Source organism: Vulpes lagopus, chromosome 5 (assembly GCF_018345385.1).
Source record: "Vulpes lagopus strain Blue_001 chromosome 5, ASM1834538v1, whole genome shotgun sequence".
NCBI classification, from domain to species: Eukaryota; Metazoa; Chordata; class Mammalia; order Carnivora; family Canidae; genus Vulpes; species Vulpes lagopus.
This window is the reverse complement of record NC_054828.1, coordinates 99,026,034-99,043,022: the sequence shown is the minus strand read 5'-3', so window position 1 is coordinate 99,043,022 and position 16,989 is coordinate 99,026,034. Positions and strand designations below refer to the sequence as shown.

Below are 16,989 nucleotides of genomic sequence, written 5' to 3'. Positions count from 1 at the left end.
TGGAGACCCGGGATCGAATCCCACGTCAGGCTCCCGGTGCATAGAGCCTGCTTCTCCCTCTGCCTATGTCTCTGCCTCTCTCTCTCTCTCTCTCTCTCTCTCTCTCTCTCTGTGACTATCATAAATAAATAGTTAAAAAAAATTTTAAAAAAGTGCTTTGTAGATCACCAAATTTAAAAAGGGAACAAAGGGAAACTATAGAATTTATGTCCCCATTCTGTTTCATTTATCACCATGCTCCAAAGTCCATCAGTATTCTGAATTTGTTCTAGTCTCCTCATGCTGACAATGGCAAAATAGCTTAGGGCAATACTTGATCCTCAATTTACCTTTAAAAAGGGAATAAATTAAAGATTCAGAACTCTCAGAATCACCAAAAGTTTGTCATAGTCCCTTTTATTTCCTACTTAACTTATTAAATAAGACCAGATATTATCCACTCTGATAGATTCTGCACTTTCTGAAGTGTTTTTCCTCAAGTTGCTTCAAGAGTCCACATGTGAAAAGTCTTCCCTGCCACTCATCTGCTTTAAGAAAAGTCGTTAGTAGGCTGGGGAGAGGTCTGTTTGGCAATCCAGCTCCTTGAATCTGACTCTTAACTCCCAGGAGAAATGCATCTTGGTCCACTGGGATTTATGCAGGGTGAGCTAAGTTCCAGGCAGCCTTTCAGAATCAAGTCCTCTTCCAGGCTTCACCTCAAGCAACTGGGTAGGGAATGCAGACGCCTAGAGTCAAAGCTGCCTAGTGCTTGACCTTTAATAAAATAAAAACATAGGGCTGAGCCCAGGGTATAGAAGAGGTTTGAAGGTCAGAACTTAAAAGTTCAATGAGGTGGAATCACAGCAAGGCAGACCTGAAATATTCAGAGAAGCTTTCATTAAATAGGGAGCTATTTTAGGTCTTGGGTAAGGCAATGATGAGCAGAAAGGGATTATTTAGAAAGACTGGTCTAACAGTAATGTGCAAAATGTTAGTAATGTGCAAAATGTAATTTGTGACAGAGTTGTTGATGTTAACCAAATATTGCTTGTTTGCTTTCCTAGCCTCTGGTGCTGGGTTCTGGTTTGTGAGATGTGGACAGACATGATGGCCCTTAAAAATATCCTAAAATATCTTCTAGCTTTCTCTTTCATGATAACCTTAGAGGCAACATGTTCTAAATGATAAGGATGGAGTACGATAGATTGACTCACATCAGATTTTATGGGAGACATGAATCTTCAGTTGGGGGGTTACTTATTATGGCACCGTAGCTTAGCATACCCCTGTTCAATAATGAAGAGGGAAGAATTCCAATTAGGAAATGACTGTCACGGGCAGCCCGGTGGCTCAGTGGTTTAGCACCGCCTTCAGCCCAGGGCCTGATCCTGGAGTCCTACATCTGGCTCCCTGCATGGAGCCTGCTCCTCCCTCTGCCTGTGTCTCTGACTCGCTCTCTGTGTCTCTTATGAATAAATAAAATCTTAAAAAAAAAAGAAAAAAAAGAAAGGAAATGACTGTCACAGTAATGGGAGCCTGAGAGGATAAAGGTGTAGGCTAGACTGCAAATTCAGAGAAAGGATATACATCTAAGAGGTGTTTTATTTAAAGAGAGCTTGTTAAGTAGAAAAGTCATGAATGCAGATAAATATTTATTGAGCACCTATTATGTGCAAGGCACTGTGTGAGCTACAAAGACACATAAGTCATGCCTCTGAGTTCTTACAATCTAGTTGAGGAGATCATACATGTACATAAATTATTAAACAAATCATACAGCATAAAGGTTAAGAGAAAAGACTTTGAAGATAGACTTGTATTCAAGGACTGGCTTCACCTTTTACTAGCTGTGTCACTTTGGGCAAATTATTTAACACATCTAAACTTCAGTTTGCTCGTCTGTAAAACAAGGATGGTAACAGTACGTACTTCTACTTCATAGGGTTGGTGAGAGAACCAAACAATCTATTCTTTGCCAAACTCTCTGCTGAGTGCTTACCCCATAATAAGCGCTCAATAAGTGCTAGTTAGCTAGTAGTAGTAGTAGTAGTAGTAGTAGTAGTAGTAGGGACCTAAAAGGTGGGACACAAAGAACAAGTGGTGCCCAAAAAAGCCCCTGGAAAAAGGGATGCAGCTATAAAAAGAACTTTTCTGGGAACAATAGTGCTGCTCTAATTTTGCCTTCCCTCCTCTTCGAGCCTCCAGTTATTAAAGTGCAATGGTACCTCAGGCCTCAGACAAGAGGCATGTCTGAGGATCACCTCCTAATGTTTATCTTGTTGTCTGACAAACTTCTGCAAAGTGTCGACCCCTCAGAGTCACATCCTAATTTCTGGCATCCCACATCAGTTCTATAACATGGTAGGTGGAGAACGTTTATTCACATTGTGGTAGCAGAGATGCAAAAGGAGAGTAGAAGCCAGAATAGGAAGAATGCTCACATGATGGATTTGCTTATGATGGGGAAGACCTATCTTGAGTTTCTAGGGAGGTCCTTTGACTAAAGGTTTCGCCCCACTCAGTCTATTCCTTGTTTGGCATAACGCCGTTGATGTTGAATAACGGACGATTTAGAACTGAACACTTTCCCACACACGCTGCATTCAAAGGGTTTCTCTCCCGTATGCACTCTCTGATGTCGTGTAAGCCGGCATCTCTGGCTAAAGGCTTTTCCACATTCGGTGCACTCATATGGCTTGTCTCCAGTGTGAATCTTCTGATGCTGTGTAAGGGATGAGCGGTCAAAGAAAGCTTTCCCACACTCACTGCACTGATAGCGAGGCTCTCCAGTGTGAGCTTTCTGATGCCTATTCAGTGATGAGACACCATAGAAGGCTTTCCCACACTCATTACATTCATAAGGCTTCCTGCCAGTGTGGATGAGCTGATGGCGAGTAAGAATACTTTTCTGGCTAAAGGCTTTCCCACATTGATTACATTCGTAAGGGCTTTCCCCAGTGTGGATTCTCTGGTGTCGAGTAAGGGACGAACGGTCAAAGAAGGCTTTTCCACATTCACTGCATTTAAAGGGCTTCTCTCCGGTATGAATTCGCTGATGGACAGTTAGGGACGACCGGTCGAAAAAAGCCTTCCCACATGCGTTGCATTCATAGGGGCTCTCCCCAGTGTGTGACATCAGATGTCTACTGAGACTGCTCCTGTGACTGAAGGCTTTCCCACACTCATGACAGTCATAGGGCTTCTCACCTGTGTGAGTCCTCTGGTGGCGGATAAGGGATGAGTGGTCAAAAAAGGTCTTCCCACAGTTGCTGCATTCCTGGTCTCTCCCTTTAGTAAGACTTTTCTTGAGAGGGGTGGACTCTTGTTGCAAGTTTTCCTTCTGGGAAAGGGACTTCTTGCAAGTCTGCACTGCAGAGCTCTCCTTCCCTGCTTCCAACTCACTCTCTAGTGCATGAACTTCAAATTTAGGGCACACAGGAACTTCTCCTTCAAGCTTCCCCCTCACTGTGCCTTCTGATTTTTCTTTATCTGAAGTACCGTGAATCTCAGGCTTAGTCTCCCAGTCTGGAACGGACAGAAAATATAGATGTAGTTTCTCTCCTGGGCTAGAAAATACTACAGCAGAAAGAAGACATGTTACAATAAATCTGAAAAGTAGTGCATGGTGACTGCCCCGCTTGCTCCCACAGGTGGTTATACATGCTGGGAACAGTCTAGAACAGAGCTGATAGTGGACAGCTCAGAAGAGAGAAGACTTTCCATTGAAAGTATGGCCAGGATAATTAGAAGCATATGCTAAGTGTTGGGGGGTGATAGTGGGGAAGAGGAATATCAAAGTGTGAATGGGCAACATGAGAGATCTTTTTTTTTTTTCTTTTTTTGCAACATGACATATCAGAGAGAATAATAAACATTTGGTGGATAAAGATGAGTAACACTTTCAGGTATGGAGAAAAAAAAGGAAAGCTGGTGGGTGACAGAGAATAAACTCTAGAGCAGAAGATGTGAGTGTGAGAAAAACATGGTACCCAATCTTCCCTCCCACACACCCAAATGACAACCACAAAACAAAATTCTGCCCTGCCCTGTTCACACAAAATTACCTAGAGAGATATTCTCTGGACATTCTCTCTCCTCGGATCCATGAAGATCAACTATCCAAGGCTCATCCCCTCTCTTCAACTGAAAAATGACTTCAGGACGAGGAACTGGAAGTCCTGCTCAGGGAGAAAGAAACAAGCCAGGTATGGGATGAAAATACTCAACTATCCCAAAGTTTAAACCCAGCCTCTACATTTTTCTGAGAGAAAATGGAAAGGCAGGGGGCGCACACCAGGAGTGCAGAGTACAAAGTAATGCAAAAGAATGCAGGGAGCTCAGAATGGAGATCAAGACTGAGGCTCTAAAAAGGAACAAGTAGCACTTGGTCAGAACGTTGATAAAATCATATGAATTAATGTGTTTATCCTCCCCACTGAAGAGAATGGGATGTCTTGGCTTTAGCACTGGTGGAATGGGGGGAAAGAATCCTTGGCTCAGGGAAGTAAGAGTGAAAACAGAATAAAAATGTATAATTTTTATTATTTTATTTTATTTTTTTTAATTTTATTTTTATTCATCTTGAATAAAAATGTATAATTTTATTTGTTGGTTTACCCTTCAATGTTAAGCTTTTATTTAAACAAGTAGGTCATGTTCATTGTAGGAAAATTAAAGGTAAGTAGAAATAAAAAGAAAAATCACCTTTTGTACTTTGTATGCATTTTTTCTATTAATTTTGAAACTGAAAAATATCTATACATACATTCTGTTAAAATCTGGGCTATAAAATAATGCTGATGTGTAAACTTGATTTTTTTCACATAATAATAAACGGAAAATATTTTTAATTTCAATTTAGTACAGATCTACCTCACCACTTTAATGGCTACATGATATTAATTGTATGGAATAATCTTAATCTCCTGCTGACAGACATTCAGACTGTTTTTACTTGTTTTTGCTATTAACAAACAATCATGTGATGAACACTTTTGTATATCAGGGGCTGCTAATCCTATGATTTCCTTGAGACAAATTTCTACAGTGAATCTATCCATATTTGATTGTTTAAAGAAATATAACCCATCCTAGAAGTAGTGTAAAAGAAGCAGCAGGTGACAGTCAAAGGAATACACTATAGATTTTATACCAAGCAGGTCAAGAATTTAAATAGGCCAAATTGGAAAAACAGTATAGAATGTTCAGGGAGCATTAAGGGAGATTGCTGAGCCTTTGTCACAGGCTTTGGTGGGATGAAATATTGGGGAAAATAGAATTCCTAGAATCAGAAACAAGAAGCCACAGGGAGGCAATGCATGTGGCTGATTTGTCAGCAGATAATCAGCGTACAAACAGACAGGTGATCCTTGGGCCCAACTAGAAAATATTTCTCTTTCCCAAATATTCAAAATCAAACACATTTCTAGTGACCTACTCTCAGTTATAGCCCTGCATTTCTATACCCATACAGCCCTCTTTTTAAAGGGAAATATTTCTCCCTCCCTGCTTCTCTGAGGAGAAATTTTCTCTAACAAGATGGTACCCTTAGTCCTCTGGCTGCTGCTGAGTAAGTTACCTGACTGATGAGCTAGGGGAGGAACTGGGCATATGTAACTCAGTTCCTAATGTCTGCCCTCCCCTCTCCCACTCTGGAGGAAGGACAAACTGTATTGTAGGGACAGGCTGCTGAGCAAGAAAGGCCACGGTTGTACAATATGCCTATGGCTCAGGAAGCAAGTCTGTCCAATGCTGGGGTTCAGGATTGAGAAGCCCACAGTTGTTGTACACCTAAGCCATATCCTTCTACTCTTCCTTTAAAAAAAATTATTTATTCATGAGAGACACAGAGAGAGAGAGTCAGAGACATAGGCAGAGGGAGAAGCAGGTTCCCTGTGTATCCCTGGGATCAAGTCCTGATGTAGGACCAGGACCCTGGGATCATGCCCTGAGCCAAAGGCAGAAGCTCAATCACTGAGCCACCCAGGCATCCCTCCTCTACCCTTCTATCTTGTCTTCCAGTGCTTCAGAACTCAGGTGGGAAAAGAGGTATCCTTTATTGGCTCCTCAACCTCCCCCCCCCCCTTAACACAGTACAGAATTTAACTTCTTATGGAAAGCTCTCCTTACCCAATGAGACAATGCTCCTATAGTTTTCCAGCATCACCTCCTTGTAGAGGTCCCTCTGAATAGGGACCAGATGCCTCCACTCTTCATCTGTAAAAATCACGGCCACATCCTCGAATGTCACTGATTCCTGGAAACACAATCACAATGCCCCTTACTCATAGCCCTTCTCTTTACATGGACCAGATAAAACAGTCCTAAAGATGACAGCCCTGAGGTTGTGGAGAGAGGGTTCTGAAATAGAGCTTTGAAGCACTGGGGGAAAGTGGCATAATTCTCTGAGGCATGAAGTTCTTGGCGTTAACTCTTCTAGTCACAGCTGAGCCTGTGAGTTTCAGGGGCTCTTTTTCATACTTACAGAAAATTTGCAAGAATGGAACAAAGAATGCCTATGTACCCTTCATTCAGCTTCCCCAAATGTTAACATTTTCCACATTTGCTTCTATCTGAACAAGGATATTCTCTTGTATAATCACAGTATAATTATAAAAGTCAAGAAAATAGCACTGATATTATACTGTAATCTATAACCTTATTCAAATTCCACCAATTATCTGGTTTTGTTTTTTTTTTTTTACAAATCCTTAAAATGATGGTATTGATGAGATTGTTATGATACCCTCATTTCATGCTAATGCTTTGTGACTGTATAAGATTGCATCTTTTCCCAATCCTAAAACTCCAGATGAATCTCCAGTGTGCTTGCTGAAGTTCTAAGCCAGAGCATAGAATTCAAGACTCTGTGTCCCTGGGCAAGAATGAGGCAAGCCACATGTCTCCACCCACATTCATTTCTCTTCAGGACTCTACTATTTCACTGAGGTGCTCTATAGCAAGTGTCATATTCTCCAGCCTAACCCAACAGTTCCTGGAATACTTGGGGTCTGCTCTCAGATGGATGCACTGAAGGGAAGTCAGGACTAGAACTGTTCCTTAAGCCATCCGAGCCCACCTGTACCACCATTTTTTAGGCAAAATCTCTCAGAGCAAAGGCCACAGTAGCTGTGTGCCTGGTGACAAGGTGATGGGCACACATTCAAGGCAAGAAAAGGTCACTGAAGGATTCCACAAATCAAATGGGAAAGACACATTCTCTATGGAGTCCTTCATTCACCTGGTTAGGTTTGATTGAAGAAACTCCAGCATAAAGAGAGAAAAGTGGTTATATTCTGGAGACTAACAGAATATTTCAGAAACACAAAGTCTACCTCACCTGGCATCTGGCAGTCGGAGACACAGCAGCCATTCCCTCCTATGTGCTCTCCTTGTAGAAAAGGGCAGAGTCCTAATGAGGAAGAGGTGTGGGATGAGAATGACGGTATGAGAAAGACCAGCCTTGGTTTGTAGTTTTCTGAACCATAAAACAAGAACTCTCCAAATATGTGAGTTATATACTCATTCTTTCTTAATACCCTACAAAAAGGGAAGGCAAAGCAAAGCAAGCACGGGAGCAACCCCAACCCAACCCACAAATGGAGTGAAAGGCCACAGATATTGCTATTCAGGACACAGCAGGATCCTGAATAGCATGTTTTACCATGATCCCAGAGGAAAAGTTCTGTTCCTGGGAATCAAGAACATATTAAGCTTATTCTGATTTATGAACTCACATTCAATATTGCCCTGATGGTTACCAGATGAAAAACCTAAGAAATTTTACAAATGACTATATGGATAAGACATGTCAAGTAAATACCCATAGCCTCTTTAAAGAAAAAATACCCCATTTGCAACCCTGTACTAACAGAGAAGCTACGTTTTTTTCCATATGATGCTGTGTCTCCTCCCGGAGCCACACTAACTTAGGCCACAGGAAGGCAATGCACAGGCTGGCCAGTAGACTGAAATGTGATCTAGCTTGAGAAGGTGAATGTGAACTAAGAAATGTCGGTACAACAGGTGGGTGATGAGTGGAAAAGATATTATGATGGAGGATCCTCTATGAGGATCAGGGGAGCCAAAGGAAACAAAACCCATGAACAACATGTGGGAGGCATGACACAGACTAGTCACAGGCAGGGGGAAGAAGAGCCTGGTCACATTAGTAGTGAAGCACTAGAGCAAAGCCCTGAGAGTTTTTAGTGGCATTGAGTCCTTTAATTCATGCAGTACCACCCTGGGCTCCAATCTGCATTTAGACTAGCCTTATTTATTCTTTGATTTCCATTAACACTCTAACGCTCTTAGGCTTTGTGTGAATCCTATTATTAAACCTCCTTTACTCAACTGAGTTAGCTGAGTAGGTCTCAGTTTCTCACAGTCAAGAGTCTAATTAAACACAGTTAAATCAAGCATTTCTGGGATTCATGAATGGGAAGGGAAATGTGGTTCCAGGAAGAATAAGGAAAAGAGGTGGCTCACTGATTACTCTCCTGCAGTCAAGGGGGATATATTTATTCAACTATCCAACCAACATTTTTTTAGCACCAATGATTTATAACAAACACAAAAACCATAGGACACTGTCCTTGCCCTCCAAAAGCTTATAGCTTAGAACACAGGAAAAACAAGTAACCCAAATAACATGTCACATGATACGTACTATAAAGAGATACCCACAACAATGAGAGCCCATCAGAGGCTTGCTCACCCAGATAGGAGGTTGTATGTTTCTTGGAGGAAGTGGGATGTAAGCTAAGTTTTTAAATTTTTTAAAGATTTTATTTATTTATTTATTTATTTATTTATTTATTTATTTATTTATTTATTTATGAGAGACACACAGAGAGAGGCAGAGACATAGGGAGAGGGAGAAGCAGGCTCTCTGCAGAGCGGGACTCAATCCCAGGACTCTGGGGTCATGACCTGAGCCAAAGGCAGATGCTCAACGGCTGAACTACCTAGTTGTCCCTGTAAGGTAAGTTTTGATTTGGGGGAGGAGGTGGAACATTCTAGGCAGGAAAAATACACCAAGTTTTTCAAAAACGAGGAGGCAGGTCGTTACATGGAAAAGATTAACAACTGTAACTAGTTTAGAATGGCAGAGGTCTAGACTGTGAGCAGTGCTGTGGGGAAGTAGACAGAGACCAGCTAGATCAAAGACAGCTTTGTATGGTCCCATACACGGAAGAGGGACCACAGGCATGGAGATCACTGAGGGATTTAAATATGGAAGTGTTATCATCAGATTTGTGTTTTAGAAAGATCATTGCAATCTGTATAAAGGGGCTTGGAATACACATATTCTTTGGCTCAGTAAATTTCTACTAGGAATTTGTCCTAAGGAAATAAGTGAGGATATATATATATCCATCCTTAGTCATCATTAACACTAACCTTTATTGAGTGCTACATTTACATTTATTATCTTACTAATCCTTACAGTACAGGAAAAATTTGAAATATCCTAAGTTTCTAGAACAGGAGATATGAGTAAATAATTTATGGCCTAGCCCATACATGCACTGTAATACCGTTTAACATCATGTTAATGATAACTAGCATTTATTGAGCATTTGCTATTTACCAGGCACTGCGCTAAGCACTTTTTTAAAAAAAATTTATTTATTTAAGAAAGAGAGCACACAAGCAGGGGGAGGGGCAGAAGAAGAGGGACAAGCAGACTCCCCGCTGAGCAGGGAGCCCTACTTGGGGCTCGATCCCACGACTCAGATCATGACCGGAGCCAAAATCAAGAGTGAAATGCTTAATCAACTAAGCCACCCAGACACATGAACTAAGCACTCTTTTAAAGGATAATTTAATTCCACCTTCATAAATTAATAAGGTAGGTACTATCTTACAGATAAGGAAAATTAAGGCTTTTTAAGAAGTTGAGGTAGAATTTGAACCCAGGTCTGTCAATCAGTTTTTAACCTCTATGCTATAATGTGATTTTTATTTTCATAAGAAAATAGCCACACAGATAACAGACCAATAGACTAGACTAAAAAAATCCCCAAACATATCCAAGCATGTAGGGAAACCTGATATACAACTGAGCTGGCATTATGAATCACTGAGTAAACAATCACTAGTGATAAACTGCAAATGACTTAAATGTTCATCAGAAGGATAAATTTTTATTTCATGTGTGTGAATATGTGTATTGGAATATTATACATTAAGATGAATGAAGTAGAGCCTTATGTTAATAATAAATCACAAAAATATAATTACTGAGCAAAAATAAGAAAGTTTTAGAATTACTGTTTAATATCTATATAAAACTTAGAAACAGATCAGGGTACCTGTATGGCTCAACTGATTAAGCTCCTGACTCTTGATTTCAGCTCAGGTCATGATCTCAGGGTTGTGAGATCGAGCCCCAAGTCAGGCTCTGTGCTCAGTGGGGAGTCTCCTTGAGATTCTTTCTCTTCCTCTGCCCCTCCCAACCAAGCTCACACCCCTCTCTCTTTCAGATAAATAAATCTTTAATTTAAAAAAAAAACCACAACAACAACAACAACAACCTGGGATGCCTGGGTGGCTCAGCAGTTGAGTGTTTGCCTTCAGCTCAGGGTGTGATCCGGGAGCCCCAGGATCAAGTCCCACCACATTGGGCTTCCTGCATGGAGCCTGTTTCTCACTCTATGTCTCTGCCTCTCTCTCTCTCTCTCTCTCTCTCTCTCCCTCTCTCTCTTTGTCTCTTATGAATAAATAAATAAAATCTTTTTAAAAAAACCTTAAAAATAGGTAAATAGTATCTACAAAAATCTGTATGGGACAATAAGCGCTAAATTGTGAGTTATCCCAATACGGGATTGGGACAGATAACCAGGAGAGTTCAACTTTGTCTGTGATGTTTTGTTTGTTAAAAATTTTTTTTCTAGGGCAGCCTGGGTGGCTCAGTGGTTTAGCACTGCCTTCAGCCCAGGGTGTGATCCTGGAGACCCAGGATCGAGTCCCATGTCGGGCTCCCTGCATGGAGCCTGTTTCTCCCTCTGCCCTGTGTCTCTGCCTCTCTCTCTGTCTCTCATGAATAAATAAATAAAATCTTAAAAAAAAATTTTTCTAAACAAATTCACAAATATTAAGTGAAGAATGCACACTTAAAATCACTTATTTATGTATACACATATATATAGAAAAAAGACTGAAAGAATATATACTAAAATATAAGTGGAATTTGAGTGGTGGCATTAAGTGGTTTTATTTTATTTCTTATAATTCTTTATATCCTGATTTTTGTTTCTATAAGTATGTATTTACTTTACAGGAAAAATAACAGGAAGGAAAGGGGATATAGAAAAGTTATAGCAGACCCAAGACTGGTATTCTTAGAAGGATCTACTTGTGAGATTGACCCTTGGCTAGGGTCTGGGAACTTCAGTTTTGGGAGGGTTATCTAAGAGAGAGAGGGATGGTCCACTATGCCTGAACTATTTGAGCAAACAATGTGCTTTATGCTGAACACTTGCTTTCCTGCTAGAGGATCTGGAATTTTGGTATGTTATGCAGAGGCTGCCTACCTGACCAGCCCTCAATTAAAAAAAAAAAAAAAATTGGTCTCTGAGTCTCTAATGAGCTTTTGTGAGCTGGAATATCACATGCATGTTGTTGCACTGCTGGAGAAGATGGTTCAGTATGACCCCTCATGGCTGGAAGAGAGAACAAGAAAGCCTCCATAAGGATTCCTCTAGACTCTACCTGTCTCTTCCCCTTATGACCTAGCTGTGCATCCTTGCAAGATCATGGTCATAATCTCAGCCATGAGTGCAACTATAGGCTGAGCTCCACGTCCTTCCCGTAACATGGGGTGATCTTGGGGCCCTCCAACACAGGCAGCCATGCCACTCTGGGTAGCTGTAGCAGAATGGGACTACAGGAGGGCAAGAATGGAAGTGGGGCAGACCAATGAGGAATCTCATAATTAAAAAAAGAAAAATGATGCAAAACTGAACAGAAGTAGTGCCAGCAGAAATGGACACAAGGGGAACTAGTGTCAAGACAGAAGAAGAGACAACAGACTGGCTGCAAGTGGAGGATGAAGGTAATGAGAAAGGCAAGGAAGACTTCCAGGTCACTCAACTGAAAAACAGTGTGCACAATGGTACCATTCATGGAGATGAGAAAGAGAGAAGAAGAAGGTTTGGAAGGAAAGCTAATGAATACAGTTTGGAATATTTAGAATTTGAGCTGTTCCCTCATCTTTGGATAGGAGAAAATCAAATGACTGTGGTTTCCACTGGCCAAGTTGTAAAAAGTATTACTGCTAAATGAAATAGTTTGAATTCTGAAAGACCATGAGTTCCATACTCAAAGTAGAAAAATTAATATATTTAAAAGTGGTAGTACAAAGAGAGCAAGGTTTACTGCCTTTAGTAATATAAATAAGTACTTTGGTTTTTTTCCTCTTAATTGTATGACTATTCACAAAGTATCCTTAGGATATGTACTTGTATAAATTCACCTACACATGAAAAAAGAAACCTAGAGAATGGGGATAAACCATGTAATCCTAGAATCAGGAACTACAAACCCCAAACAGACACATCAGTACTGGGGTGAGGAAGAAAAAAGAGCATGTGCCCCAATACTGAATCAACCTCAGATTCTAAAGAGGCAAAGTAACCATGCAGACTTAATTCTTCCTCCCTTAGGAGATAGGAGCCCACTATCTCATCTTATTAGTTATAAGATACTAATAAGGTGCAGTTAAGTTTTCAAAAACACCAAAAGACCAGATCAATACATATATATGGGACAATGGGTTATTGAACACTGGCCAAGCAGAACTTTAAAAGAATACTACCTTGAGGGTGAATATCAGGTTGCAAAAATGTTTAAAACCTATGCAAAAGGTAAAAGCCTTAAAAAAAAAAAGCTTACTGGAAAAAACATGTTTAGTATAACTATAAAATAAAAATTTTGACCTGAGGAGAAATTGAGATTTGAATCCTTTTAGGAAAAGGCAGGGTGATATATACACAAATAGAAACAAATAGATATCATCAGTAGCATGCAAGCTGTGTTAAGACAGTATTCTTTCCTTTGCTTGTCAAGATTCCTCCATTTCCAGGAGGGCCCCAGTTAGATGTCAAAATTAGAATTTAGAGATACAGGAGAGTATAATCATTAGATATACAGACTCTGGCAGACTGCCTGAAATAGAATTCCAGCTCTGCCTCTTACTACCTGCATGATCTTAGGCAAGTTTCTCACCTTTTCTCAGTTTATCTGTAAAATTAGAATAATGAAAGTACCCATCTCATACAGTTACTGTGATTCTTAAATAGAAGACAAATAAAGCATATAAAGTAATATGCTACCGGTTAGCATTAGCTTAAAATAATGTTATAATCTTAGGAAGGTAGAAATAATGAAAATATTAATTACAATGTGTTGTTGCTGTTTTAGAGTAGGTGTAAGTGTAGTAATAACTTTGGAATCAAAGTATTTGAATATGTTGTCTAAAGCATCTGAGCTTTTCAAACAAATCAGTTGAATTACATCTGAAATTGTAGTTGAAACTGCTCAATGTTTAAATCCTTAGACAATTTTCAAAGCTTTATTAGTTTATGACTTCATAAAGTGAGCATTGGACAAATTACAAACAGTGGTGAGCATAAAAGCTCCCCAACCATTAAGTAACCAGTGGATATTCCCAAGGTGCTCATTATCCATGGGCTCCCTGCCAGGCTGACTTCCCTCCCCTGGCAGTCACTTCAGGAGGCTCTGAGTGATACCCAAGGCTCCCCAAATCCACCAAATTCAAATGGAATCACTTATGTTTTATCTTGTCCTAGTCCTAGCTCTCAAGAGTATTTCTGGAGGAAAAAAGTCTTCAAATCTTATTCTAGATCTTCAAATGAGTCCTTGCCTAGAAAGCTTTTACTGTTCCCATCCTTGTTCTGTAGCTGTTCCAAACCTCCATGGCTACCCTCCAATTTGGGCAGAGCACTCACAAGAGTGAGTTCCAAAGGAGACAGGTCTGTGTGGTAAAAAAAGCATTCCACAGGCATTTAATTATTAACTGTGAAGGTGTGGGCAGATTACTTAAGCTTAAAGTGGACCTCCAGTTGTTTAATACATACTTCACAGAGTAGTTATAAATAGTAAATGAGGCAGTTAATGTAAAGGATTTATCTTATGGTCTGTTTAATAAATGAAAATTGCTTTCCTTTCTACTGCCCAACACCAACCCACATGCATCCACTCATTCATCGTGTTATTCAACAAATATCTCTAAGTACCCGCTATGTGCAAGGTTAGCATGGAGTGTGAGCACAAAGAAACAGAACTGTCTGTCTCCAGGTCTTTCCCTGAGTGTTCTCTGTGTCCTACTTCCTTTTCCACTACTGTTGCCTCTCAGAATCTGCCCCTTGCATAATACTGTCTTTCTTTCTCCACCATCTTCCACCTCGCCAGTAGCTTCTTTTCCCACATCTTCCAACATACATGACTCTCATCTATCTGAAACTATCTTCACTGCATCCCATGGCCTGTCTCTAGCAAGTTTTCATTTTAGCTTCTCCTTTTCATGATCAAACTTCTTGGTAACACATACCTATCAATTCCACCTCCTCTTTCTGACTCCATTATTCTGCTTTTGCCACCCCAAAACTGCATCCTCAAAAATTACCAATGCATTTCTATCTCTAATTACGATAGTCCTTTTCTCTTTGTTTATTTCTCTGCAGCTTTTGATGGTTCTGACAAGTTCCTGCTTCTCTAAGTGGTTCCTGTAGCTGCTATGATACTGCACCAGCCTGACTTTCTTCCTACCAATAAAACCACATCCCTGTGCCTCTTTTCCCCGGTCTTGTCCTGGAAACTCGGATGCTGTCCAATGCTCAGTCTTTATAACAATGTTCTTCTTTTCTTCAGACAGTCCATCCACCTGGTGCTCCATTTTCTACCTCTACAGAAATGCTTCCCAGTCTAGTCCCAATACCTGTTCCAAACTCAGCTTGCATTTCCAAGTGACTGCAAATTTTGATTTAGGCATTCTGCTAGCACCTCAAAACATCTTCCCCTATGCAAATCCCCCAATCCCAATTAACCCCTCTCCCTAGTTGTACATTTCTGTGAGATGTTCTATTATCTTCCCAGATGCCCCAACTCAAACTTTTACCTTACTCTCTTTCCTTCCAAATCTAGTTAGTTACCAGGTCCTTCCGACCTTACTCTGCATTGTCATTTTTATCCTTCCCTACCACTGACACCATACTTCAGGTATGAAGGACTAACTTTACATTCCCAGCTGGCTCTCTGCCACTAGTTAGTCCCTTCTTTTCTCTAGTCCTGGATGTGACCTCTAGAATTACTGTCCCCAAATAGTTTTATTCCTGTCAGTCTCCAGATTGGAACTATACAATCCATGCTGCTTATTGTATTTTGTCCTGATCCTCTGTGTCCTCATGCCGGTGTACTTTTCTCCACCCTTGTTGCCCACTACTTCTTGACACTTCAGTTAAAATCAGCTCCCTCTCAAATCTGCCTAATGCTTTGCTACTTATTTCCTGTTTTGTTTTTGTTTTCCTCAAATCCTGCCTCCTCGGGGCACCTGGGTGGCTCAGTGGTTGAGCATCTGCCTTTGGCTCAGGTTGTGATCCCAGGGTCCTAGGACAGAAAATCCCACATCAGCCTCCCCAGAGGGAGCCTGCTTCTCCCTCTGCTTATCTCTGCCTCTGTCTCTCATGAATAAATATATAAAATCTTTTTTAAAAAAATCCTGCCTCCTACATGAAAGGCCCAACCTCATCAAGAGGATGCAACTAAAGAGTGATATTAAAGCATTCGTTTTACCACTTGTTCCTCTGAGCTAAGAAAAGATTGTGCATGATGTTGACAGCTGAAACAGACACATTAGGCATTAAGGTAGCTTTAATTATTGGTTTAATGAATAACCAAATATGTCAAACCAAGATCTTAAAAGGACTGCATCTCAGACTCAATTCAGGAATATCCCCCCCCCCCTTTTTTTTTTAAAACCACGGATATCTTTAGAGACGTAGTTACTTCTAGAATTAAACTTGTCAATAAGCTAAAACTAAGTAACAACCCTCGGTGTCAACAATGGTTTCCAACCAGCTTTAAAGTTGAACTGCCATGGTTAAAATTAAATGTTCAACGAGGAGGTCTAAAAAATGTTATCTACCCTTAAATGAGGGCCTCGTAAGGACGCCCAAGGGAGGGAGCTAAGCGAGACACTCTGGGACGCTGAGAAAGAGGGAGGGAGACGCAGTGGGCTGCCCCACAGATTTAGTGTCAATTCCACTCATATTTATTAAACACCCATTATGGGGACGAGGACGAGAGGAGCGGAGTAAGAATCTAAACTTCCAATCTGAAAGTTGGGATCTAGCATATAGTGCGTGTATACTGAAAGACCACTCGTAACAGTGCCCACACTCCACGGAACACACGCACACACAGCGGGCGAGCGCAACTTTCTGTCTGCACTTCTCGGAGCTGGGACGTGTACACACACACACACACACACACACACACACACTCTCTCTCTCTCTCTCCTGCAGGCTGCCTCCGCTCGCGTCCCCCATTCTACAGCACCTCCCCCAAGTTCTCAGTGTCCCCTTCTCTCGGCCGCTGCGCTCACTCCGCATCTCGAAGACAAACGCCAGCAGCCCTCACCTCCGGCACAGAGTGCTCGGGACCCAGGAAGACGGCGCCTCTTCAGGTCGGGAAAGCAATGCGCCTGCGCAAAGGCTCTGACGTCCGCGCTCCCCGTGTTTGGCCTTCTCACAGGGACTCCATTCCCCAGAAGTCTAAGCGGGGGCGCTCCAATATGACGTATGAAGTTCTGCGCAAGCGCACGCTCCTGGGAAAGAGTCCGCTTTAGACCTGGTGGTTTGTGGTGTCCCAGTTGCTGTAGCTGGGCGAGGGAACGATTGATGCCTGGGAGATTTATGGGACCCTGGGTGTACCGCCTACGTGTGATGTCACGTCCCCTCCAGGCCTCCGATGGAAGGGCCGTCGGAA

General features: G+C 41.3%; 1 protein-coding gene across 3 annotated transcripts; it reads right to left on the bottom strand.

The window, feature by feature from the left end:
• Nucleotides 1-386: 386 nt before the first annotated feature.
• ZNF2 (zinc finger protein 2) lies at nucleotides 387-16,751 on the bottom strand. Of its 3 annotated transcripts, none has more exons than XM_041755748.1 (5): nucleotides 16,642-16,751; nucleotides 7,319-7,390; nucleotides 6,109-6,235; nucleotides 4,044-4,157; nucleotides 387-3,555 (listed from the first exon to the last, which is right to left on the bottom strand). In XM_041755748.1, exons 2-5 carry the CDS (start codon nucleotides 7,349-7,351, stop codon nucleotides 2,498-2,500), a joined length of 1,332 nt encoding a protein of 443 aa, XP_041611682.1. In that variant the 5' UTR covers nucleotides 7,352-7,390; nucleotides 16,642-16,751; the 3' UTR covers nucleotides 387-2,497. The 3 variants fall into 3 exon arrangements, with proteins under 3 accessions (XP_041611682.1, XP_041611684.1, XP_041611683.1); XM_041755750.1 differs by having other exon boundaries at nucleotides 387-3,504; XM_041755749.1 differs by having other exon boundaries at nucleotides 16,607-16,659.
• Nucleotides 16,752-16,989: the final 238 nt, after the last annotated feature.

Excerpts from the sequence above, each read along its gene's own strand:
- ZNF2 (XM_041755748.1), bottom strand. The coding sequence starts at position 7,351 with ATGGCTGCTGTGTCTCCGACTGCCAGATGCCAG. Across the intron at positions 6,236-7,318 it reads CTCCGACTGCCAGATGCCAG|GAATCAGTGACATTCGAGGA; the intron begins GTGAGGTAGACT and ends TTGTGTTTCCAG. Across the intron at positions 3,556-4,043 it reads TCCAGAGAATATCTCTCTAG|TATTTTCTAGCCCAGGAGAG; the intron begins GTAATTTTGTGT and ends TTTCTGCTGTAG.